Raw genomic sequence first — 27,256 nt, 5'->3', positions numbered from 1 at the left:
GAGAGAGGATGCTCTAGCTTCCTTCCTCATCCCAGCAGCCCATTCAGTGTCCATCTGAAAAGAGCTTCATGTGTAATAAAGCCCATGCCCTGTGGTTGGCCAGCGGTGACTAATTTTGACTTCTTGGGGGTCCAGGAAAGATGGCCCTCCCAGCTGGCCAATCATTCATTTCAAAACCTTCAAACACACACCAGCACAGCCCTTGGAGAAGGGGGAGGAGATACATACTGAGTCCAGGAAACGATGCCATTTGTGGAAGCCCAGGTCCGGCAGGCACAACAAGGAAGGCGGCTTGTGGCTGTTGCTTTTGTAATGGCGAGTGCTGGGTCACGTGGGGTCCTCAGAGTATTCACCCCCAGGCTCCTCTCAGTCAGCCCTGGCCTGGCTTCTCTAAGTGGGATACGTGATGGGGAGCGGGAGGAAGGAAGACTGGGGAAGACAGAGTAGTTTGACATGTGACTCGCCCAAAAGAATGGCTGCACTTGGGAGGGGATGTACCACCAGCATGCAGGGGCCTGGCGGGTGGCAGTCTGTGAGAGGAGCCTGTGGAGAGGAGAGCGGGCTCAGAGGCTGAGGGGAACAACAGCAGGCTCAGGGTGGGGAAGACGCCCCCCCTCGGTGTGCAAATTATCGGGGACCTGGAGAAAATGGAGCAAACTGCCTGCGGCTTGAGTGCCTGGTGCTGGCTTCCTGCCGTGTGTCCTGCAGGTATCGAGTGGGAGCGGCGGGAAGGGGGTGCCCACTTTAGTGTAAGCCCCCACCCCACCCCCACACACAGACTAGAAGTGGCCAGATCACAGGGCTGTCCCAGATGCCTGCACCCAGCACTGCCCGCCACAGGTGTGATAACCCAGGAGCAGCAGAGAGTGGCTCTCAAAACGAAAAGGAGGCAATTAGAAAAGGAGGCAATCAAGACAATTGCAGCCGCCACCTGGAAGCCAGAGCGGCGGAGCAGCGAGAGGAGGCGGGTGAGCTAGGAGCTGCGGTTTGCGGCCCCTGGGGAAGCTGGGAGAGAGGGGGAGGCTGCCGCACAATGACTAGGGGTCCGCTCTCTGGCTATGCTCTGAGGCTGGTATTGTCAGTACTGCCCTTAGACCTGGGGTTTGATTACTACAGGACTCTGCTCTCCCCTCCCATCCACTAGCACCCCTCCCCCCGTGGCAATGAATCCACACAGCCACCTGGCGCCTGGGCCCCACCTGCATTCTAGATTATGCTCCAGCGCCTGGACCTCCGAATCCCCATGGAAATGGCCTGAGACGATCCACCGGCCTTGGTGGGTCCTTCCCCTGTCCATCCCCCAGAGGGTGACCACAGCACTGAGTCTCTGCACCCTGGGGTGTGAGGGGTGCCTGAGGGTGGCTGTTTGCAGGTGTGGTATGGGGGTGGGTGGGAAGGCTATGGATGTGCCGATGCCAAAGTGCACACCAGAGCTAGGGGTGCAAGGAGAAGGGCTGGGCTGTGGACTCAGGGCCTCCATTAGTAGGCCCTTGCTCTGGGCCCTGCAGGGGTGTGAAAGAGAACCCCAAGCCTTCCATAGACCAACCAGAGCACACTTCCTCTCCTCAGCATCACGACCCCAAAGGGGCCTGCCCACGCCACTGAACCCATCCATCCGCCCCACACCTGTGAACGGAAGCGATAGGGTGAATTCCAGCGTCTGTTCTCACAAGCAGCTCATTGCCTTTCTCCAAATTCCCGCCAGCACTCAGGTTTTGGTAAGTTAGAAGTTCGTCTGAGGCAATGACTACACTACCAGGCCCTAAGGTGAGGCAGGAAAAGGAACCACGGATGTTTTTTAACCTGTAGAAGCCATTGGGCCAGTCTCCATTCTGCCCTGCTCAGGCACAGCAGAAGGGCAGATCAAGGCCTGGGGGGACAGGATGGGAGCCTTCAACAGTGGTGACAATAGCTGTCATTCATCCAACCGCCAGCCTCCAGGCTCTGAGAGGAAAGAGCGGAACCTGAGTGCCTGGGTTCAAAGCCCAGCTCGGACACCTACGAGCTGCGTAGCTGCAGATGAGGTACGTTCTGCCTCTCTGCCTCAGTTTCCTCCGCTGCGAACTGGAGGTCAGCCACACACCCACTCCCAGGCTGCTGTGGTAGCGCGGGCGGAGCTTTCAGAGGGGCCATAGCACGCTCCAAGTGTCACGTGTTATTAATGGCCACAACTCCCCGAGGCTGGAATTATCACCCCCAACGTGCAGGTGAGCAAGTGCCTTGGGGCCATTCAGTGGTTTGCTGATGAGCAGCAAAGCCAGGACTCGCCAGCCCAGCCCTACAGCCCTGGTCTGTCCAGGCAGCCCCCCGATAACCTACAGCCCTGGTCTGTCCAGGCAGCCCCCCGATAACCCTACAGCCCTGGTCTATCCAGGCAGCCCCCCGATAACCCTACAGCCCTGGTCTGTCCAGGCAGCCCCCCGATAACCCTACAGCCCTGGTCTGTCCAGGAAGCCCCCCGATAACCCCAAAGCCCTGGTCTGTTCAGGAAGCCCCCCGATAACCCTACAGCCCTGGTCTGTCCAGGCAGCCCCCCGATAACCCTACAGCCCTGGTCTGTCCAGGCAGCCCCCCGATAACCCTACAGCCCTGGTCTGTCCAGGCAGCCCCCCGATAACCCCAACGCCCTGGTCTGTCCAGGCAGCCCGCCCTGGCCCATGGGCAGCAGGGGAGGGGCGGGGCGGGGAGGGGCTGGAGGAGGTGCCTGACTTGGAGAAGAGACCGCAGGAGAGGGAGGCTGCTTGCTACAGGCTTCCCCAGGGTCTCCCAGGGATGAACAGGTGCGGACTGGAGAGCTATTCCACTTGCCCACGCCATGAGCTGCCCCGAGGCGGCGAGTCCTCCAGCAGGAGCTGCGCAGGCAGACTTGCCCAGGATGTCCTAAGTTAACATGAATTCATACGAGCGAGTTTCATATGAATTAAATGGGAGTAGGTTAATGTCATAAAATAAATCACCAGCAATATTTTGAGTACTGGTGAATTTGATTTAAAAAAAAACAAACACATGAGCCCCCAATCTGTAATACTCCTAACAATAAAAATAAATTCTTTAAAACACACACACACACACACACACACACACACACACACACACACACGAATAAATCCAGGAGTCGTGTGTAAATTCATCTGCTTCTCAGGTTTCCTCAAGACCTGAGAGGCCCCATGGGAAACAGCCCCCCTCTGCACCCTGCCCTGAGACACAGAGACAGGGGCGTGTGGGTGCCTCGCCTGCGCTCACCCTTGGTCCCCAGTGGAGGGAGAGGCAGTCCAGTCTCCCCTGCGACAAATGGTGCCTGCAGTGTGGGGGCTGCTGTGCAGGGAGCCGGGGGGAGTGGGGGCGGGCACGTTACTGCAGCCGCAGTCGGAGCACCGAGCTTGCAGCGGGCAGACCCCAGAGCTGCGGAGCCGAAGGAGAGACCGAGTCCCCGCGTCTGAGGTGAGGGACCATGTCTCTTTATTGACCTACTGCACGTATCGCACAAAGAGAGCCACAAAGCAACAGCCCATCAGTGCCACCAAAGAGGCCGAGATCACCACGACGACCACGCTCCCGGCCATGTTGACCAGAAGGCCCAGGCCCCCTCCGACCAGGATCTGGGCCAGCTGGACCATGCAGGTGAGGGTGGCGCAGTCCAGGCCCTGCCCGCGGCCGCCGCTGTCCGGGGCCCCTGCCCGGGCCTTCTGCTTCTGCAAGGGAAACACGGACAGCGTGTGATGGACGCGGAACGCCGGGCAGCCTGGCAGCCTCCCTGGGAGACCCAGGTGGTAGACGCTCCGGCTGGGTGGCAACGCCTCACCCTCTGCCGGGCCCAGGGAAAGCGGCTGCAGCACATAAACCAGCTGCGTTCCAGCACAACTTCACGGACATGGACACGGGTGCTTGAGTTTTGTGTCACTTTCACTTGTCACCGAATATTACCTTTCCGTTGATTTTTTATAAAAATCACTAAAAAAGTTTTAAAGAATTCTTTGTTCACCGGCTGTACAAAGGCAGGTGGCTGACCACATGTGGCAAGCAAGTCCTACATTCCACCATTAACGCCTATGGCAGTTAAATGGTTAATTTACGTAAAATCCTCTCTTCCTAAAAGTCAGTAAATACAATGTAGTGAAAACAATAAGTTACCCCACTCTCTCCTTCATCAGTGCTACAAATGCAAACATTTTTAGGGGGATGTTGAATCACAGATATACATAGGAGAAGCAACATAAAAAAGGAATTCAACCTTTCAGAATATGGTTGATTTGGTTAGTGTATTAATACTTGATTAATATTTGATATCTGGTCTGAATTGTTTGATAATTTGCCATCTACTGGGTGTCTGTTATGTGCTAGGTGTTGTGTAAGGTTCTTTCACACGTTACTTCGTTTCATACTCCACCACCTCCCAGATGTACATGTTATCATGATCCCCATGAGAATAATAATAATAATAATAATAATGCTATTGTTTTTTGAGTCTTTGCAGGTGCTAGTTAGGCAGTATGCTAGGCGGATTATCTACACTATCTTGTTCCATTTAATATGTAACAACCCCATAAGGTGGGTATATTATTCCCATTTGATTGATTAGAAAACTGAGGCTCTGAGAGTTTGATAATTCCTATACTATTAAAGTAAGACCAAAAAAAAACATTGTGTCCCCAAAATGCATATTATCCTTTGAAAATAAAGGGAAAATAAGAAAACAGATTCCTATTGCTTAATTTTCATTTAAAAATACTGGAAATATAAACAAAAACCTAAGCGTGGTTACATGTAGGGGCCAGGGGAGGCAGGAAAAGAGTGGAGGGAGGGGTGCACTCTGTGTACCCCTGAGATTGTTGGACCATGTGTCTATGTCTCCTCTGTGACCTGCCTTTAAGTGATATTTAATAAACCAGTGAGCAGCATCCCGTGTCACGCAGCCGCCAAGAGGCGGAGGCAGGATGTGGGGGTTTCTCTGAGCGCAAGCTTTGCGTTTCTGCCCTGGAACCACGGACCGCTCTCCTCGGAGGGACGGTCCTCCTGGCAGCTGCCTCTTTAATAGCGACCCCACGGGCCCTGAAGCACCGGGACGTGCTCGCCAGGGGGTGAGGGCAGCGGAACGCCGGTTTGCAAGGTTTTAACTCCGGTGCCCTCTGCCTGCTGCGGCGTTCGCCGGGTCACATAAAGGAAGAGACAGCCCGCGCTGCATCCCATGGGCGTGCCTTCAGGGACTGCGGGTTCAGGCTGGGCTGGATCAAACTCCGCGTCCCCTCCAGCTTTTACATCACGGCTCCAGCTAAGAAACTGTAAGCCCACTTTCACGGGGAACGAGTTGCATATGTTGGTAAGAAGATGTGATCAACTTAGAGCAGGAATCCCCAACCTAGTGTTCTCTTAGGGCAGGTTAGGGCCTTGCCCTCTGGCCAAGATGGAGATGGGGCAGGCCTCCCTCGGGCAGCTGGTGGGAGTGACCGCCTGGGACCAGCTTCCCTCCACGCACACGGGGCCTGCTTACCAACATCGGGACTTCCAAGGAAACTGTGGCCTAGGAACGCCCTACCCTCAACCAATAACGCCAGAAACCCCACCATGCACTTCTGCAGCGGCTGGGGACCCAGAAATGCCCCAGGTGCATGGGCCACGTGAGGCAGCTGTCAGAAAGCCCGGGTCCCCCTTCCTTGTCTCTGTGTGACAGGGCTTCAGAGTGAGGAGGAGGAGGGGTGGGCTGGGAGGTGGCCATGGCCTGGTCAGACCATCATTACATCTGGCTGGGATTTTAGTGCTGCTGTTTCAAGAATCCTTATTTTCCAGCTCTGCCTTATACTTTCCTACCAAATCCTCCCGTCTTCAGGTGAGCCTGGAGTCACCTGGCACAGAGGTACGCCACGCACCTGCTCCTCCTGCTCCTCGCGGTGGTACTCAGCCATGAGGTTAAAGGGCACGGTGTACAGGGTGCTGGACATCACGCCAAACGAGGCGCACAGCGCCAGGGTGGAGTAGACATTTGGGAAGAGCCCGATAAGGCCCGTCCCCAGGCCGAACAGCAGATACCCCATGAAGTAAAGACCCTTTAATCCAATGTAGGACACCAGAGCTTTCTGGAAGTCTGTGGGAGGAAGAGGGAGAAATTACAGCGGGCAGTGCCTCGCAACACTGATCATTTCACACAATCCCTTCTTTTGAAGATTCACTTTTCTTAGGAGCCTTTTTTTTTATACTGAGTCTCGAACAAAAGAACCTCCTCATCTGTGCTTGACAACAGCGGGCTTGTGAAATCAGTTTTTAACCCTGAATAAAACCCTAGAAATTGCTTGCTAGGTTGACTTCCTTTCCCACAGAAGGACCAGGCACTGTTCAGTAGACAGCAGGAGGCAGAAGAGGTGGGGCAATGTTGGCCTTGGCCATGGACCTGGGACTGCAGGACAGGGAAGAAAAGTGGGGGTCATTCTCATTCACAGGGGTCTAGCCTAACAGGACCTAAATAACAACCCAGGCCGTCCTTGGCACCCACGGCCCAAAATCAGGTTGGAGGAAGTGAAAACCACCAGATTTTCCAGAATGATCCAGGTCATTCCGCTTCCTCACCCCTCCTGCTGCTTTTGTACCTGAGAAGGAAGCAGAAGGCGTGCATTGTCTGCAGACACCTCCCCTGACTTGCCAATCCATCGCCGGCTCCCCCACTCTCTGTGGACAACTTCCTTAACTTCTCAAAACCTCAGCTTCCTCATCTGAAAAGGGGGACTAATAAAGTCTTTCTTTGGGATTGTTGTCAGCATCAAACGAGATAAAATGCCTGTGAACTCTCCCAGCCCAACGCTGAGCACACAGAAGACTTTCAGTTAATGGTGGCTATCGTTATTTCGTTGACTCTTGGGTTCCCTCCCAGCAGGTAAACTTGGCTTGCCCATGAAGGTACTGTGGTACAGTTCATTTTTAAATTTTGAAAATTCTGCTTTAGAATGTTTTACATTGTTTCCCACCATGGAAAATCCATAAAAATGTTTATTTTCCTTTTTCAATCAGTTGTCTTTAATACATACATTCCCATCTTTCCCCTGCCCCTCTATAACGAAACACGTGAACCCAGGGGATTAATGATAGATACTTGAAATGAGCCTATTCAAGAGTGAGATTTCCATATCTTTCCAAATAATTATTGGACTCACAATTGCATAGACAATAACCCTAATCTACATTACATTTGCATCAAGTATGAAACTGAACATGGTTGTAGGAGGACGGAGTTCTGAAAAGGACAAGAGTGTGGCATTGCTTCCCCTGTTGAATGTGTACCATCCCCGGAGGACTGTTGTCAAGGCTGAGAATGACAGCAGTATAGAGCCATGCCTGTTACTGTTTGCGTAACGATTGTATCTATGCAGAAAATGTCATCTAAGGTGCCTCAGTACCTTACAGATACCATTAATATTCATTAGGGGGATGTTCTTTATCCAAGGGAGAAGGCAGAGAGGGATAAAGAGATCTTTGGAAACACGAGCAACTTCAGTACAAAGACTGTACGTCTGGCACAAAATGCTTTACTCAGGAAGAGGAATCAATAAGTATAAGGGCCAAGCTGATACCCGGGTCTGCTGGGCCTGACACCTGGTCGGGGTCACTGTGCCTCTGGTGGGGTCATAAGGGAAATGATGGGTTTAAGCAGCAGCTATGAATAACAGTGTATGATATGAACAACTGGCTATATTTCGATACTCACTGTTGCTATTCTCACTGATCTAAGAGTGCGTGCTATGCAAAGAGCTTGAAAACAAGCCACTTATCACCATACCCCGGTCCCCACCGCAGCAGCCAGGCTGCCCTGCCAAGCTCCATCCTGATAGAAATCCTGGATTTGCATCTGAAGTTTTATGATGAGCCCCAAATAGAGGATTGTGTGTATGCTCTGGAACTGAAGGAAATGACTGATTCTGCCTAGGGTGGGTTGGGGTGCAGGGGAAAGATGTGAACGATTTCACGGAGGAGGTCACATGTGAGCTGGGTTTAACAGCATCATTAGGAGTTGCCTAGGTGGAGAGCTAGGAAGAGCGGTTCATTCAGAAAAAGAAACAAAAAGCAGTAGCAAATGCACAGAGATGAGAAGGTCTTTGTGGTGAGTCACAAGGCTAGTTAATCTGTGTGGGAGTGACGGAGGTCAAAGTGGGAGCCAGGCCTAACTCCTGGAATGCCAAGCGCAGGACTTTGTCTTTATCCTATGGACATGAGAACCCCTGAAGATCCTTAGGCAGGGCTACTTGGTATTTTATGCATAAAATTTTAGTTCTAATTTACAATGATAGGAATACCATAGATTTGTATATAACACTTTATATGTTTCATACTAGAGTCTGATGCACGAAAATTCGTGCAAGAGTAGGGCTTCCCTCCCCCCCTTCCCCCCCTCCCCCCGCTGTCAGCACCAGCTTTCCTCCGGCACCCGGGACCCAGGCTTCCCTCCTCCAGCCAGCCACAGGCACCCAGAACCCAGGCCGGCTTCCCTCCCTCTGGGCGGCTTTGCCGGGGCCCTGACTTTGTCAGGAAGGATGTCCAGAAGACGTCCAGTCTATCTGGTCTAATTAGCATATTACCCTTTTATTAGTATAGATAACTTTGGTAAACTATTCAAGTAATAGTTTATTTTGTATAGGGATTATAAATAGAAAGGGCCTACAAATAATATGCTTTTAAAATTTCAAATGCCATGAAATTCATACAGTAACTCACACTAGACTAATAATACCTAGTAGAAATTATTTGATTAAAAAAGAAGTTAAGATTGACACAAAATTAAAATGGTGGTTACTTGTGGAAAATGTGTTCCTCTTATAAGAATGAGGGGAGTAGTGAATAGCCCCCCACCTCTGGAAAGCACATAGGGACTGAGATGGATTATGAGACCTGTATCTATCACTCCCTGATTCTATTTTCAGTGCTTAAAATCTTCCCCCCTGGAATTCTCTTAGTTCATATACACTGAGGGGTGTGCATGGGAAATGTTAGCTTTATGCCACCACTATTTGGTAATAGCACATCTAAAGGTAATTAACTCTATGGTTTTATGATATTTGGGCTCATGAATTCCTTATATGTTTACATGAGGTGCCCTGTCCCGGTTGTGCCACATTTTGAAGAGAGGTTCTTGACCTCAAAGCAGGTTTCCTGCTGTGCCGAGGCTAGTAAAAGGCTGAACTCCAGACTAGGGGTCATTACATACCTGCACCCCATTCCCCCACAAGAAGCACAAGTCAGTGACAGAATGATGCTCTGAGCGTGGTAACAGGCGTTGCCCCCATCGCCAACCCTCCCCTATTTGATCTGGGTCCCTGCTGTCCCCAGGGCCTGTCCAAAGCCTAGAGCTCTGCAGAGGGGACAATCTACTTTCCCCTCAACACCAGAGGAGCTCCCAAATTCCCACTCCAAACGGGGGCCTGCATATATTTTTATTGATCGGAGTTTTCACTTAATTCAATGTATACCAGCTTGGAGATGTCCATACCCATTAGCCAGCACAAAAGGAGCCTGTGTGATGCCCGGCATTGGAGCACAGCAGTTTGGACTTATTTAAAACCCATCGCAGAAATGCCTTTGTTTACAGGGCCTTACAGCTGAAACTGTGAGGGGGGGCGGTGGGGAAAGGGAAGAGGGGTTTAATAGGCTCCAAACCCCATGGAAAACTGGGTCCTGGGAAGGAAGCGTTGTCCTCAATATGGAACAGTGCTCCTGTAACACACCACCCTGCTCATCTGAGCTAAGGTCATTTTACATGTTCATTTTGTCACCTAGCATATTACCCGTCCATCCTATTTTGTGTCATCTACAAATCTGATAAGCATACCTATGAAACTCCACCATGACCTCACGCCAGTGGAACCCAGGCTTGTTGGTAATTAAGACTCTGCTGGATTCCACCCCTGCTCCATCCAACACTGCGCCATCTTGTTTACAAGATTTCCTTTTATTTTCCAGGGGACCTTGATCAGGGCCACACTGATTATAAGGACAAAGTAGTCACTGAGGAAAATGACAGCTAGAATCCCCTATGAAAAAGGGTTTCATGTGGTCCTTTCTAAAGGAATAGTTTTCCCTGCTCTCCATATACTTATCAAGAATCTGGTATTTTAAAAAGCAAAAAAAATAAATATAGAAATATAAAATCCAACATTCTGCTGGACCAGAGCCCTTAGAAGACACCATAGGAGGAGGAGACTTACAAGAATAGAGTGAGGAAAACATTGCGTTGATGCACAAGCCCCAGCATCCGACCTCAACCCCTCTTTCGTAGATGAGAAACTCGGTGGAGTTGTGTGCACTGTAGGGATTCCCATGGTACACGATCTGAAAGAGAGATTTGGGCTGTTGAGCTACTAACGCAGGGTGGTAGGGACCCCTCTTCATACACTCTGTTCCTCCGTCCCTAGGGAGCAACATGGCCCTGCCCAAGGGCCACTTCCTAGGGCACAGAGCTCATCCTCCCATGACCACAGCCCCCGTTTCATCCGTTCACACCTCTACGCAAGGACCTTTAGGAAGCCCTAACGCTACTGCATCAAGTCTAAACAACATCTCTCTGGATCATTTACACCCCTCCTTCCACCCAACTTCTGGCCCCACCCAACTTAGGCTAGCCTGCCCACCACTTCTGGTACAGCCAATAGGCTCCTGACTCATCTCCACAAGTGCCATTCCTATTCCTGCTGGGAGTATTTTCTCCCTCTCCTCTCTTTCTCCAACTCCTATTCACCCTTCAAGGCCCAGTTCCTAATGCATCTCCTTCATTAAGCCCGCCATGACTGCTACAGCTCACACTGATTTTCTCTTATTTGCTGTTTTGATCAAATACTGGTCCCATAGTACCCTCCAGTTGTCTAGGGTGTAGTAACTTGCCCCTAGAACCTGCCTATAAGGCAGCCCCTTAAAAGTACTCTTTCCTACACTCTTATGTGCCCATCTTAGAGGCTAGCCCAGAAGAAGGCCCACAGGTACTGACTGAAAGATTGATGTGCAAGTCAATGAGTATGTATACAGACATGTTCATTACCCGACCCATGAAATCTGTGAAAAACAGCATGTTGGACAGGAAGGCGGTCCATCCAATGAGGTGGCTGATGCAAAGGCAGCGGTAGTGGGAAGGCATATTCACCAGTGCCCTCAGCAGTGACTTCATGGTCATTGTCCTCTGAATCTGGAATAAACATAAAGCAGGTGTGACCTTGTGTGCAGACATGCAGCCAGCTGTGGGAGCCAGAGCACACAGCCATGTTACATATCTGTCAGTCCACCATCGCACAGGGTCACACTTTCTGGGCATGGCACTAAGATTTCCGTAGAGTGGTCCCTAGGAGATATTAAGTATGTGTAGATGCTTAGCAGTTTCAGTCCTAGAATGTGGCTTTGAGGACCTGAGGGGACAGGGACTGGAAATGGAGCTTGCTTTGGACTAACACGCAAGAGACATCTAGCATCCTACTTTGAATGACAGAACAACTGCATGAGGACAAAGCTCACAGACTACCATAATTCTCAGATTTCCTGACTCTGAAAGTGTGGTAGATAATTCTAAGAGGCCCATGATGTCTACCTCTGGTGTTGCCTTGTGATTGCGTATTGTTTAGATACCAAAGGGATTTTGCAGATATAATTAAGGTTACTAATCAGTTGACTTTGAGTTCATCAAAAGGGAGATTATCTGGGTGACCCTAACCAAATCACATGAGCCCTTTAAAAAGCAGGGAGTTTTTTTTCTGGCTGGGAGCAGAAGGGGAAGTCAGAGTTCAAAGCAGGAAAAGTGCTAGTTTTGAAGATAAAGAGAGCCATGTAGAAAAACTCTGAGAGTAGCCTCTAGGGCAGTGGTTCTCAACCTTTCTAATGCCGCAACCCTTTAATACAGCTCCTCATGTTGTGGTGACCCCCAATCATAAAATTATTTTCGTTGCTACTTCATAACTGTAATTTTGCTACTGTTATGAATCGTAATGTAAATATCTGTGTTTTTCGATTGTCTTAGGCTCTACAGCAGTGGTTTTCAACCTGTGGGTCGCGACCCACAGGTTGAGAACCACTAGCAGGGTCGCCAGGCCCATGAAATCTGTGAAAAACAGCATGTTGGACAGGAAGGCGGTCCATCCAATGAGGTGGCTGTAAAATCCAAAGGCTCCAATTTTTTTGGTCAGAAGAAGCCTTGAGAGAATAAAAAAATTTAAACTATTGACACAGCTGTTTTGAAATGACAAAGAATAAAATAGCCTTTAACATCTTGTCATATAAGAGAAGAAAGAAACCTCAGGAATACTAAGCAGTCAGCTGCCCTGAAGACCCTGAGACTATAGACATCAACCGTGCTGGGGTCTTTCTTGTCAGGTTTTTATTTAGTTGAAGCTTGACACAATGAAATTGGGTCCTGGCTAGTTTATTTATAAGATGGTCTCCTGAGATTTTTCTGTTTTAACTGTAACAGCATCTGTGTTTACAGCTCTTGACCTTATAATGATAATGGTTTTAGTTCCTTGTTGCAGAAAATTGCATTTACTCATGGTAGGTTTGTTGTACAAATTGCTTTTTTTAATTCATCAATTTTATAGTATTTAGTCTACTGACATGACTGAACTGATTTGCTTATATTTACTCAGTATTTAAAAGTGTAGATCTTCCCTCGGACTTAGGAAAAATAACTGCTTTCTGAATGTGAAATATGGTGGCTGTCAAAATAAATGGTGAGCACAACAGAAACGCAAGGGTGAATTACTACCTTTCCCTTGACCAAAGGAAGAAGCAGCTAAAGGTATAGACTGAGACACAACTAAGTGATTTATCTTCACTTTCCTTCCTGTCTTCCCAAAATGCAAAATTTTATAAAGTGAATCTGACCAGCAAGCATTCCACCTCATTTCAAATATTAATTTATGCTTCTGCCTTATGCATGCTTTTCAGTCTGCTTTCATTGTTAGCCTAATATTTCCTTTCTTCCAAAAACAAAGATGAGCTTTCAGACTGTGTCTAATATTTCTGCAAAAGATGGGAATATACATATTCAAAGCTCCTTTAGTATTTCAACGCAGAATGAAAATTCAGCTGGCATCTTGTTCTCTGACTCATCAGCTCCCTTGGCAAAGCCCTTTCAGTGGTCTGAGCCCCTGGGAGCTCGTGTCCTGCACGTATTGTGTGCCCATGTCCACTGGAGATGGGGTGGGGTGGATTCCTAAGTGGGAAGGCACAGAGCCATTGGGGGGGAAAGAGAACCTCACAAGAGTTCACTCCAAAGGAGACCTCTGAGACAACGAAGGGGGTAGTGACGGCATGGAGGCATTGCCGGTGAATGCTTTGGTTTGAACTCAGAAATAATTCAGGACCTTCATCATTAAAAGAAAACATTTCCCAGTTTGCACATTGCACAGCCACCCTTCATCTTGGGAAGTAATGGCTTTGACACACAGTGACGGCCAGGGCCATGGCCCCGACATGGTGGAGTCTCCCATTGCTCAGCTGGAGGCTCCCAAGATGCACATTTGCAATGAAGAGTCGGATGCTTGGCTTTGGGCTTAAGATACATTGCTCTGTTTTTGGAATTTGGTTTTTTATTTTGTTCTTTAAAGCAAATAACAAAACCAATCAGAGCCTACAGTGTTGTGTGTGTGGAACATACTAGAAAGTTAATTATATTTGACGCCTGTGCTTTCTTACTAGTGTGGAGGGCTTTAGGCCGTTCAAAGGGCTCCTGCTCACTTGTTTCATTTGATCCTCACTCTGAGTCAGAGTTAATCAACAGGGCAACAAGTGAGGTAATAGCTACTTATCTTTAGCAAAACCCTGTCTTGTTTTGTTCCTTAAACTATGACATTTTTTCTTCACTTTCAAAGTAATATTTGTCCATTATAGAAATGTTGAATCTACAGAAGGGTTTAGAAAATAAAATTGGAACTACCTGTTAGCCCATCAATCAGAGGAAATAACTTCAATTAACATTTGGGGAATATATCCTTTCTATTTTTTTTTCTCTGTATTGTGTAGCTTTTCTCAAAATGGAGGTTGTGTGTGTGTGTGTTGCAAATATATTATGTATAATAATAAAAGCGTAATATGCTAATTAGACCAGACAGCTGAACATCCTTCCAGACAAAGCCATGATGGCTGCGAGGGCTGAGGGCAGGCAGCAGTGGCAGTGGCCAGCAGCAGCAGCAGCAGTGGGGTGATGGGGGCAGCACCTTCCCCTGATCGGCCTGGTCACCCCCTGCAGAGGGAGGCCAGACTACAGCTTAGGCCCACTCCCCGATGGAAGCAGGCCTAAGCCATCAGTAGGACATCCCCTGAGGGTTTCCAGGCTGTGAGAGGGGGCAGGTCGGGCTGAAGGACCCCCCTCCCCCAGTGCATGAATTTTCATGCACCGGGCCTCTAGTGTTTTAAATAATTGCTCAAAAACACACACCTATTTTGATGATTATATGCGTTCCATTGCATAGATATCCCATGATTCTCATGTTGCCTTACAGAACTACACAAGGGGGCTCCAGTCTAACTGGGAATCCCAGAGTCCTGATCTGTTAGCAATGAATGGGCAGGGGTATCCGTGCTCCCTGGGGCAGCCTGGGGTGGGGAAAGGTGGGCTCGCCAGGTCTCAAGAGACCGAGACTCTCATGTTTTCTCTGTTTGCTGTGTGGTCAAGATAAAATGAAGGCCTCATCCCAATAACCTTTCAGTTCCTCCCTGTGTTCTTCCTATGATGGAAAACACTACGCTCATGCTAAAGTAGGAGCTATTGGTGGAATGGGATGACCAGATTAGTCCTTTCCATTATATTCCCCTATCAGGGAGGCACGGTAGAAGGTAGGTTGATACACCTAATGCCAACACAGTTGTGTTCAGATGCAAGGCCTCTTTTGTAAGCCCTTACACAAGTAAAAAGTTTGCCAATTCAAACCCAAGCAATGTTGAAATTTACATTTGTATTCATTTTTGGAAAATACTAAACTAACAAATAGAACAAAGCACTTAATCTTGAGAAAACTATTGACAGGCTTTTATAACTAGCTGCTAAGACTCACCGCTCTTATCCAAATACGTAATTGAATAGATGGAAATGAGGTTTTCTACTGACTATAAGTAGCAAATATATCTCCTGGAAATACCACTGAAAGAAAACACAGTTTCAAGCATTATAAATCGCTTAGCTAAATGCAGTGTGGCGTCCTAGGTTGGGTCCTGGAACAGAAAATGACATTAATGGAAAAACCGATGAAACAGAAATGTCTTCTCTTTACTTAATAGCATTGTACCAGCGGTAACATCTTAGTTTTGACAAATGGTTACGTAAGATGCTAACATTAGGGAGAAGCTGGTGAAGAGTAGACAGGAGCTCTCTCTACTCTCTGCTACTTTTCTAGAAATTGAAAATTATTCAAAATTATGCATTTATTAAGGTAAGACAACATGTGATTGCACTTTGATAGGTGACAACTCTGAGGCAGGGACAGGGTCCTCCTGATGTTCAGCTGGGGTAGACTTTTGTTAACAGCGGCTGAAGAATGATCTGTGTACACAATTGGGCCGATTCTGATAATTCTCATCATTCACCCCAACAAATTCCAGCAAGATCCATGTTTCAGATGGCCATTTCTGCTACATTCATTCAACAAACAACTACCAGAACATTTGCTGCCAGCTTCCTATGTGCCAGGCACTGAGGTAAACGTCAAGAATGAGAAAATGACTCTGTTCTCTGTGCTGTGCTTTGCAACAGGGAGATCGCTTCCTAAGGTATATACATGCCAATCACTATGTGGTACCCTGAAACGAATACAGTGATGTTGAATGTCAACTATAGTTGAAAGATAAATTTAAAAGAAAAAAGAATGAGGAAATGGACCGAGGCCACCCTGCCCTCAGGGAGTTCCCTCACCACACGGTAAGGAAAACACAGGCGAGTCAGCAAACAAGAAAGATGTGAAATAGCTTCACGTGAAGACTCCACATCACGATACAGGGGACCAATGAGAAAGCTCTGGACTCAAGGGATTGTGGAGTGCGCTGCAGAGTCACCAGAAATGAGCAGGGATTCCCAAAGAGGGCAAGACAAGGGAAGGCACGAGGACGATAAAACTGCATTCATTTGAACATATCTATCAATTCACTTTTTCATTCTTTTTAGTTATTAAAATATGGCCCCCAAATTCTGTCTGCTCCAACATTCCAAACCTGCCTAGTTTTCATTCTGAATTTGTGATGCTTTAGAAGAAGGAAGCGGGCATATAACACTCTCCTATGTGTAAAGCGCTGAGCGAGGCGTTCTCACCTGCTTGATTTTATTTAACCCTTAGAAATCCTCTGCAAGGGGGAGCCATTCTCTTCACTTCACAGATGAAAACGCTGAGCTCGGTGAGGTTAGGTTACCACAGTCAGGCAGCTGCTGGGATTAGGAGCTAGTGAACTCAGAGACTAACAGTTGGCAATACCTGTTCCGTTTCTTAGGAGTAACGGAAGTTTCAGTTAAGCGTATGGCTCCCAAGTCATGGCTATAGTCTCCATGCTACTTGCAGCTCAGTGTGGCCACTGACTAAGTTCTGGTCAACGGTACATAAGCAGAAGTGATGATGGCAACTTTTGAGTTGTGTCCCTTTCTTCCTCCCTGCTGGCAGAAATGTAGACGTAATAATGATAACAGAAGCCATCTTGGACCTCGAGATGAAAGCTCCATGTTCAAAATGCAAGCAACAAAACAGAAGGGTCCAGGTCTTCCTGGTGGAATCAGTAGGATAGCCCAATCCATCCACCTGGGCCTTAATCAGAGAGAGAAACGAGCTTACATCTTGTACAGCTTAACGAGGGCCTCCTATACACTGACTCACTCAGGAGCCCAAACTGAAATCCTAACCTGATTGTCCCAAAGCTCCTGCCCCAGCAAGAGAAGTTGAGCTCGTGGAGGAGAGGAGACTCACTGAGCATGCTTGGAAATTCTGTGCGAGTGCAGATCTAGTCTGTTCCCTACTTGTGCTGAGGGCACTCAGCATCCTACCAGGCTTATACAGCATCGATACCTAACACCTTACTATGTGGGAGGAACCATTCTAAGTAACTTGGCATGGATGAGCTCATATTATCTGCACAAAACCCTTGTAGGTAGGTAAAACTCCTTTCTCATTTTAGCTAAATGTAAATGCCCCAGGTCAGACATTACAGAGGTGGAAGAGGCAGGCTTTGAACACCTATGCTCCTCATCATTAGGCCACCCACAGCAAGAGCTGACATTATTTTCTGAATGGAGAGCACAGGTCAGCCAGCTGCGGGAGCCAGGATTTACGGTCAGGTCTTCCACAGCCTCTTTGTCAGTAAGGGAACCCTTTGTTCTCTGTCCCTGAGGTGCTGTGTGGGGAGCAGCTACAGTGTTTGGACAGGTTCAAGCCTTGGACTGATGAGAGGGCACAGTCCTCTCATGGCCACGTGCAAGTCCCAGCTTGGAGGGCAGGGCCCTCCCAGCACAATTATAACCAACAGCTGTAGTTGTAAGCTTGAACCTATGGTCTGAACACGTGGCCCCACGTGCCTGAGTGCTGTAGGCTTGATAGAGTTCAGGTGCATGTAGTTGAGTAGGATTGAAACCCACGAGAATGTTGTAAACATCTTGATCACGCCCTTACTTTGCCTCGTGGAAATCTGGCTATAAAATAAAGACACGGCTTGTGGGCGTCGTCGCTGTCTCTCAGTGAAGCAGCCTCCCACCGAGCCCCAGCTTCCATTCTCTTGTCTGTCTTTTCTAAGCCTTTCAGCCGCCCCCACTCAGGGTCACCCTTGGCCGTGCTGGTGCGGCAGTGTTGGTGTTCAAACTCAGCTTGGAGGCGGATACAGAGCTTGCTAAGTGATGGACATGTCCTATGTCTGCAGCATCCTATGCAGCAGCTACTAGCCCCGTGGGCCTCTGGAGCGTTCAAAATGTGGCTACTGCAACTAAGGAACGGAAGCTTTCATTTTGTCTCATTTTAATGAATTGTAATTTAAATTGCCTCATGGACCAGTAGCTACTCTAGTTTGGTCAATATAGGTCTAGTCTCTTCCCCTTGACCACTTTTTCCCCCATCTTAACCTGGTTCCATTTCTCTGGCATTTTATAGAGTTTTCTTTAAAAATGTTAAGCTAATTAATTCATTGAGCAGTTCACTCGGAGTGGACTAACAGGAATATCTAATCAGCTCATGAAATACAAATTCAACAGTTACCAACCCTGGACACTGTCATTCGCAGAAACACATTTACAACCCTAATGTAAGAACTGAAGATACTTCTGTGGCCTCATATGTACGGTCTGGCACTTTGCACCTGGCTTCATCTTCCCTGGTTAGATGTTCTGAAAAGAGAAAAACGCGCACACTTTGCTTTGAAGTCCAAAGTTTCAGTTCTAAGGGATAATAGCTACTGGGAGTTTGGGGATCCAATTACACTTCACAAAACCCTTCACATCAAATAAACAAAACAAAGACAAAGCATAATAATAATAAAAAAAAACAATGAGACTGGCAAGAACAACAACATGTTTCTTCAAGTAAAGAGAAAAGGAATTTGCATGGTTACCTGTTCAGCAGGGTTTGTGTCTTTTTCCCCCTGCATCGTCAGCTCTGAGTGTACGTCACCGTTTTTCACCTTCTCAATAGACCCGTACTCGTACGTTTTGTCTGACGACAACGGAGCGCCCGGGGGGGCTTGCTGCGGGAGGACGTCCCTCGCAGCGTCTCTCAGCGGGGCTTCAGGGATACTGCACAGGTGGATGATGAAGCACAGAGTGAGCACCAGGGCGGAGAAGAAGAACATGACCTGGAACTCTGTGCCCAGCACTCTTCCCAGTTTCAGGTGGGCCCAGTCGATGGCACCCAAAAGGTAACCTAGGGCACCTCCAAAACCTAGAAAGCAAGGGAGAGCTGTGTTAGCGTATTTAGCAAACCCGCTTCCCTTTCCCTGGTGCCCGGGCCCTTCCCTTGGAGGGGGGGGGGGGGCAGGGAGAGCTCCCTGAGGACAGCACAGGCGCCTGGTTATGACTGCAGAGGTCACAGGGAGAGGCCAAGACTCCTGCAACCGGGAAGGGTGGGTGGACTCCAGGCTCGGCTCTCGCATGTACGAGCTGTGACCTTGGGCTTCTTCACTCAGAATACAGGGATGAGAATGAAAGAGTAACCTACTAGTAGAGTCATAACTAGAAAACGGTGCAGACTTAGCTGAGTGCACAGTAAATACTGCCACTATCAGAATTCTTGTGGCCTTTCCAAACTATACTCTTACGCTTAAAAACTGAAATACCTGGCCTGAAAGAGCCCCAAAGAAAACTGCTTTCTGACAGCAATAAAAACAATTATTTCTATTATCGTTTACCTATTAAATAGCTTTCTAAGGAGATGAAAGTTTGCAAAGGTCAAAGAATGGTGGGAGAGTGGCCAAGTCTGGTCACTTCACATTCTGGTTAGTTGCAATTTGCACAGAGGATATTTACAGATGACCAACTGCTTAACCACTGAATTACAGACATAAAGTACCATTGCCATGCCCTGAGTACCAAAGTGTATTAATGTGGAGTTATGGGAAATGGTGGCCAATGGTGGGCAATGCAGTAAAACATACGTTCTCTGCTAACAGGAGCATATGATGCAGTTATTGCTGATGGGCATACACATAAACAGATAAATGACACATTCGGCGACCTGTTGTGGGTGGTCGTGCCCAGGGTCGGAGAGGAAGGGGAGGTCCTTGAGGCAGCCACAATCTGTTGCTGATTCAGAGGGCAGTTCTGGGGTTTGTGGCGCCTCTAGGTCACCATGAGACAATGACTCTCTTTACCCAATTGTGGGTATGCCCAGGGGGTCAGAGGTCATGTGACAAGCCAAGCAGTCAACCAAAAATGCATTAAGTGCAAAGCATTATTCAAGGGTCTATCTAAATTAGGGTTTCTTAGTCTTGGCACTACTGACGTTTGCTGCTGGATAATTCTGCTGCACAGGGCTGCGGTGTGCATTATAAGGTGTCAGCCGCCTCTCTGGCCTCTCCCCACCATCTGTCAGTAACAACCTCTCCAACCCTCCCCACCAGTTATGACAATCAAAAATGTCTTCAGACATGACCTAATGTCCCCTACGGGCAAAATAACCCCCAGTTGAGAACCTCTGACCTTAATTAACACTATGAAAAACTTACACATTCCTTTTTTCAAACTCTTTCTCATTTGCAACCAGATCAATGGTTGTTATAATGTCACTTAATCCTTCTATTCTTCTTCTCTCCTTCAAATTTATTGTTCCACTGGGCAGAGAAAATATAGAATAGAAGACACCTGCCCATTTGAAAAGAATTAATATGTAAGATAAATCATCCACTGTTCAATGGAATGGTGATTAGTTCATGCATATAAATATGCAGATATAAATATAATGATGGATTTCTATTAGGTCAGTTGAGTTCTATAATTGGAGGATTCCCTAGTCCAGTTTTGTGTCTACTGGTTGTGTATGGTTCAGTAAACATTTACTGAGCACTAAAAAATATGTAAGGGATTCTACTAGTTTCTGAGGATATGACCATATATAAGAAGGCAATTCCAAGTAGGAGAAGCAGATAAGTAAACAACTATTTTAAAAAACCTGTAATAAATAAGAACTTAGAACTGTGAGCTGGGGACTTAAATAGTATAGAGAAGTTCTGAAGAGTTTATTTTTGGTGCTTAGTTCATGGTAACAAGATGATGTTGACTATTAATAACTATCACAAGATTCCTCTTAATTAGCAATGAAGTTCATAAAAGTTCAATACATCAATGAATCCTACCTCAAAAACTCTAGAGGAAGAAGGATGTCTGGAGCTCGGAAAGTTGAATTGGATGAGAAAGCCCCAGGCTACAGTAGTTAAGTGATGGGTGACAGCATGAAAAGAAGGGGTTTGGAATTATGCCTGGTTTCCATTCCCACCTGTGTGCTTTCTCATCATGTGACGATGGCATCCTGCTGGGAGAAAGCGGGGGGGGGGGGGGGGGGTGATCCTGCTTGTCTGAGTTTCCTGAGGGTTAGCATGATAATACCGTAAAACACTAGCACATACAGTGGCAGAACCAAGACCAAAACCCAGTGAGCAGCTGACTTCCTACAGAAACCCTCACTCTGAAGCCTCACCCAGAAGCAAAAGAGAATGACTGAAGATGCTCCTTGACTTACAATGGGGTTATCTCCCATAAGCCATCATGGATTGGAAATGTAATAAGTAGATATGATATTGATCATAGCTTAGCCTCACCTACTTAAAACGTGCTCAGAACACTTTCTTTCGTCTACAGCTGGGCAAAATCACCTAACACACACACACACACACACACACACACACACACACACAGTGCAAGAACTTGGGAAAAGTGTTCTTTATGTCTTCCCTGTTGGTTCACTCATTAATCAGGTAAGTAAAACCTGACGCATGCTACAAATAACTTAGAATTTCCCACCCTCCGTTCTCTTTGGGGCTGGACTGGGTAACTGGGGATGGGGTGGGAAGACAAAAGAGGCAACCCTGTTTTGTTTGTCCCAAAGCTACTGCGGGATGCAGCTAAAAGTTCCAACAGAACATACCCTGAGGGACTAGTGGACGATTGGGGAAATTATCCAAATATTTAAGCTTTATTCACACTGCCAGACATGATAAAAGCCGGTAGGGGGCTTTGGGGATTAATTGGAGGCTTTCCTGTTTGCTTCCACTCCTTAAACTAAGGATTTTATCTTCAAAGATAGTCTTTATAAAAATCCCAGTCATTTTAGCCCCAAAAAGGCTAACACCAGCTCTCACATCTATATCCGGCAGAGTTTATCTCTATTGACAACATCAACCTCCTGGGGGCCCTGGAATCGATCACCAGGCCATCAGCTGGAGCATCCAAAGGACATGTGCTGCCACGTTAGATAACAGCCTTTACAAAGAAGGGCCCACAGGGGTCCAGCCGTCAAACTCAGACCAGAGCCAACCCCATGCATACGCTAAAGTACTGAGAAACAGAAAAGTTCAAAGAGGCTGAGCCTCACCAATCACCCATCCTCCTTCCAAAGATGTTTATGGGGCCAGCTCCTCACTGAATCATTACCAATAAAACTACTGCAAGCCTGGTGGGCCTGGAGGAAACGAAATACATATGAACATTTGGCATTGAATCCTTTTAAATGGTTCCTTGCTCCAGGCCTGAGATCCTTTGCCAGAATATTAATAACTAACATTGTGTGGCATTCTGTTTCGACAGCCCGAACAGACCAAATGGGCCTCAAGAGGGGGTGAATCCGGGCATGTCTGAGGTGAACTGTTGGAACTGTCACCTCCACCATCTCTTCCTGTGAGAGACATCCACCTCGTGATGCCTTTATGTTCATCCACTTGATAAACCTCCGTCCTTTGGTTATTTGGTGGGTGAAGTCCCTGACCAAGTTAGAAATTGAGTTTGCCCGAAATTTAGGAGAGAGGGAGGAGCCTTCTCCCTAGGAAGTGGGAGAAAGTTTCCAAGCGGCTTTCATGTCCACTGGCAGGAAAGGGGGAAGGAAGTTTCAATGTGAGTAAAAACACAGGAGCGGAAAGGGAAAGGGCAGACTCCGCCTTGGTTCCGTTACTATTTATTTTGAGCACCGGTGATATGCCAGGCGGTGCTGGGAGCGGGAGGGACACGGCAAGTAAAGCAGACCTGGCCTGTGCCCCAGGAGCAGATCTGGAAATTGTCTAGAGCACAGAGAATGTGGATGGAGTGGTGGGAAGCAAAGCGTGAAGAGCAGGATGGCAACAGGTCGTAGGGAGCTTTGAACCCTGTCTAGTAATTGGTTGATTGTGCAGTAGGTGAATGGGGAGCCACTGCCGGTCACTGGGCAGGTCACTGAGCCCCAGTCAGATATGTCTTTCAGGAAAATGAATCTGGAAGCTATGTATTGGTTCAATTAAAACAGGAGGAAGTGAGAGGCAGGAAAACAGTGAAGGGATAAATACAAAGCTCAGATAAGATGTAATAAGATCCCGAACCAAGGTAGTATATCAAAATTATACGTATTTGCTGAGACTACACCTTATGCTAATATCAGCAGAAAACCTCCAAATATTTTCTCAAACTCATAGAAACACTATCATGTGTTAGCCTTGAAAAAGTAATCAAAATATAGAGATTCAATCTTCGAATATCAGAGGCAGCAAAGCAGAGGTTGTTTGGCCTAGACCAGTGGTCGGCAAACTCATCAGTCAACAGAGCCAAATATCAACAGTACAGCGATTGAAATTTCTTTTGAGAGCCAAATTTTTTAAACTTAAACTTCTTCTAACACCACTTCTTCAAAATAGACTCGCCCAGGTCGTGGTATTTTGTGGAAGAGCCACACTCAAGGGGCAAAAGAGCCGCATGTGGCTCACGAGCTGCAGTTTGCTGACCACGGGCCTAGACTAACACTGTCATAACCTGGGAAGTGGTAGCCACATTGACTAATATTAGAGCAATATCATTCTCAATGTGTCGTGTTCAAAAGCCAAAATGTCTCCCATGGCTTTGCTGTAATTGATTTCAGTGCATTATGATAGAGCAGAAGGAATTACGGGATTTAAATCAGGAGCATGCAGTTGAATCTCTATGCTGTAGAGAGGATGGTCAGGGCCAGTGACAGACAGGAATGGACTCCTGCTCCCCCACCTCCCCCGAAGTGAGAGGAACTGCACTCTATCTTGGGCAGCCCCGGTCCTCCCGTGTTTGCCATTCAAACATGTGCTCCGACCACAAATATTGACCCAATGGCTTCCATCTGTGGGCACTGCTCTTGGCTATGGAGACATAAACAACAGAACACGAGATCCTGCTTCTCATTGGGACCTACCTGGCCATGAGAGGAGAGAGAATATAGCAAAATAAGAAATAAATGGATTGGCTGGGCTAGGAAGTTGATCAAATAAGGTAGACTGGTAGAGTCTCCCCGACCCCCTAGCTATGAAAATGCTCCTGGGCCAGGATGGTGCTGCAGCCTCAGTAGAACCCTGGCCCTAGAGCAGTCCTATAAATGCATGTGGAATGTTGGTAGCACAGCTCTAAGTGAATGACCAACAGCAGCCACAGGAGGCCCGCAACAGCCCCGGGAGCAGCCCCACCGTCCTCCTGCAGGGCTTCTTTCAAACCAGGAGGTCGGGGAAATGCCAGTTCTTTATAGGACTAAGAAATCTCCTAGGCCAGTGGTCGGCAAACTCATCAGTCCACAGAGCCAAATATCAACAGTACAACGATTGAAATTTCTTTGGAGAGCCAAACTTTTAAAACTTAAACTTCTTCTAATGCCACTTCTTCAAAATAGACTCGCCCAGGCCGTGGTATTTTGTGGAAGAGCCACACTCAAGGGGCCAAAGAGCCGCATGTGGCTCGCGAGACACAGTTTGCCGACCACGGCCCTAGGGGTTTTTTATTTGCTTGGTTTGTTTCTATTTCTGTTTTTTAAACGTGGTTCTTGGGATACTTGCCACAGAATCATCTGGGGTACTTATTAAAAATGCACATTTTGGGCCCCTACCCCAAACCCACAGAATCAAAGTAACTGGAGGGGGGGACGGGAAACTGCATTTTAACAAGCTCTCAAGTAATGCTGATGCTACATTACTGATTTTTTTTTAAAGCAACCAAAATGTAAGGTGCACAAGGCCTCTTTTCATTTCGGTTGTAAAGCCTCCACAGATGGCTCTTCAGAAAGCTCTTATGTAAACTTCCTTTGCCAAACTCCGCAGCCTGGTCACAAGCTGACTTTGTTTAGAGAAATACACTGGGAGCAGAGCCCCGCGTGATGGGGGCATTCCATCAAGTGATCCATTCATTCAAAAAAACTCAACGGGATGGCTTCAGTGGGAGGGCCTCTCTGTCTGGGAGCTGGAGAAGAGACTTTCTGGAATATTCCCTACCTGTGAAGAGGGCGTGGTAGTGGAGGCCCCTCTCCTTGTCCTGGTGAGAGCAGACATCAAACAAGTAGGCTTTGATGGGCCCATCAATGAAGTCCGCAGCAAAGTCAAAGAGAACCACACCCATCATGGTGATGGTGATGGCCCAGATCAGCTTCCTCCGTGGGTCAGCAATCAACGCTAAAAGAGAAATAAACATTGGGCACCTAAATCTTGGTTTGAAATGACTCGCATTTTTAGCCCCACCCAATCTTCTTGTCATCAAATGATCTCCCTTTGCTTTCATTTTGTTTTGTTTTCCACATAAAAACGTTACTATTTTGTTTCGATGTTAACAATTACTCCAGTAAAGGTCCAGAAAAGGCCAATCGATAGAGACAGAAAGCTGATGAGTGGTTGCCTTTACTGGTGGGGAGGAGAGAATGGGGTGTGACTGCTAATGCTTACCGGGTTTCCTTGTGGGATGATGAAAATGCTGTGGGATTAGATAGGGTGATGGTTGCACAACCTTGCCAATAAACTAAAAAGTACTTCATTGTACACTTTAAAATGGTGACTTTTATGGTATGTGAATCATAGCTCTTTAGAGCGGTTTTAAAAATTGTGCATGCTTATTATAAACCATTTCAACGATATAGAAAATCTGGGGAAATACTTCAGATTCTAACGCCAGCGATGGTCCTCCTTCACCCTTTATGCACTTACACGCACACAGAGAAAGGTGTACATTTGTGCCTTAATGCAGTGCTTTTCAAACTTCAGCACACTTAACCGGCACTTGGATGACTTGTTAACAGATTGGATGGTTGGACTCCATCTCCCACGATTCTCCACGGTTCTCCCATGATTCCTCAGAAGGTTTGAGGAAGAGCCTGGGGATTTGCATCTCAAGAGCCCCAGTGATGCTGCAGTTGGAGGACCAGGCTTTGAGAAGCACTTTTATAACCAACTCTCTCCCTGTCTTCGCATCCCAATTAATGAAGATCAATTTCACCATTTTTAACAGCTAAATAATATTCATTCTATGGCTATGCCACACTTCATTCATCCAATCTTCACTTTTCTTGCTTTCAGTTAATTTTTTAAAGAATAATACGTAATATATGCACACGGTTTTTAAATGATAGCATGAAAGTGAGCCTATCCTCCACTTCTCGCCATCAGTCCTTCAGTACCCCTCCCTGGAGGCAACAGTCTTACCGGGTTTTCTTGTGATTCTTCCAGAAACACCCTACATTTATGTACTTATGCCCTCTTTTAAATATATATGAAAGGTAACTAATTATCCTGCCTCATTATCAGACATTCTGCTTGCCTGGGAGTTCAAGGCCTAAACATGTGTGCTATTTTTACATTTAAGATCCTTTTTTCAGTGCAACTTTTTATCCACTACCACCAATTACTGATTAATTACTGATTAATTGGTGGTTGATTAATGGCTAGAAAAAGTGCTCACCATCACGTCTGTTTTGTCCAGAATTTTCCAAAATGTCCCCTGAAGCGGCAGACGGATGCCCTGCACCCACTAAAGCAGCTCTTCATAAAGCTCTGCTCGGGATTAACCCTTATTTGGACACACAAGTTATTTATTGCAACTATTTATAGCTGGTTAACTTGACAACGTACTAAACAACATGTAATGGGCTCAAAAAACATGGCAACTAACAAATATGTGAAAATATTAAGCTTGATAAAGTAGATAAAAATTTAATCCTATTTTAAAACACACACACACACACACACACACACACACATACACACACACACAAGAACCAAGCCAACAACAATGCATCCTCATGTTTCTAAAAGTAAAATCTCCCCAACCACAGAACTTGGGTCATTCCAAGTTGGAAGTTCATGGAAACCTAGGAGAGATGAACCATTGTTAAGTGTCCCATAGAGAAATCCACAGTAGGACCCTTTCCCCGCCTGCCCGCCTGGAGCAGCGCACTGACCTGATACCACGGTGTCCCCGTTGAGGTACAGAGCCATGCCCAAGAGCATCATGACGCCCAGGGCGAGGATGTAGGGTCTGCGGCGGCCCCACCCGGCCCGGCAGTAGTCACTGGCCGACCCCACCACGGGCTGCAGCAGGAAGCCCAGGACGGGGCTGAGGAGCCACACCACGCTGTACAGGCTCTTGGGCAGGCCCACGCTGAGCAGGACGGGGGTCACGTAGGCCGCCTCCACCGCGTAGCAGAACTCCCGGCCGAACATGGCCATGCTGTGCATGATGAGCCGGCCTGTGGGTCTTTTGGGCTGCTCCCCAGCGGCCCAGGGGCCATCCTCAGCTAGGGATGTGTACGAGTGCATGCCCGGCTGTCCAGTGTTGCCGCCCATGGCCACTGGGTGAGGAACCGGCCTGCAAGCCCGCCACCTCCTGCGTGGCCCCTCC

At 47.5% G+C, this 27,256-nt stretch overlaps 1 protein-coding gene across 1 annotated transcript; it reads right to left on the bottom strand.

The window, feature by feature from the left end:
* Positions 1-3,467: 3,467 nt before the first annotated feature.
* Positions 3,468-27,256, bottom strand: SLC45A2 (solute carrier family 45 member 2). Its single transcript, XM_028130110.2, has 7 exons — positions 26,817-27,256; positions 24,865-25,041; positions 18,523-18,848; positions 11,009-11,152; positions 10,182-10,305; positions 5,865-6,079; positions 3,468-3,692 (listed from the first exon to the last, which is right to left on the bottom strand). The coding sequence occupies exons 1-7, from the start codon at positions 27,199-27,201 to the stop codon at positions 3,468-3,470; spliced, it is 1,596 nt and encodes a 531-aa protein (XP_027985911.2). The 5' UTR covers positions 27,202-27,256.

Source organism: Eptesicus fuscus, chromosome 4 (genome assembly GCF_027574615.1).
Source record: "Eptesicus fuscus isolate TK198812 chromosome 4, DD_ASM_mEF_20220401, whole genome shotgun sequence".
Classification (NCBI taxonomy): Eukaryota; Metazoa; Chordata; class Mammalia; order Chiroptera; family Vespertilionidae; genus Eptesicus; species Eptesicus fuscus.
This window is presented reverse-complemented; position numbering and strand designations above follow the sequence as displayed.

Coding starts and splice junctions, on each gene's coding strand:
- SLC45A2 (XM_028130110.2), bottom strand. CDS start 27,201: ATGGGCGGCAACACTGGACAGCCGGGCATGCACTCGTACACATCCCTA. Junction 25,042..26,816: donor CGGGGACACCGTGGTATCAG/GTCAGTGCGCTG, acceptor TTTCTCTTTTAG/CGTTGATTGCTGACCCACGG. Junction 6,080..10,181: donor GTTTTCCTCACTCTATTCTT/GTAAGTCTCCTC, acceptor TTCCTCCCACAG/ACTTCCAGAAAGCTCTGGTG.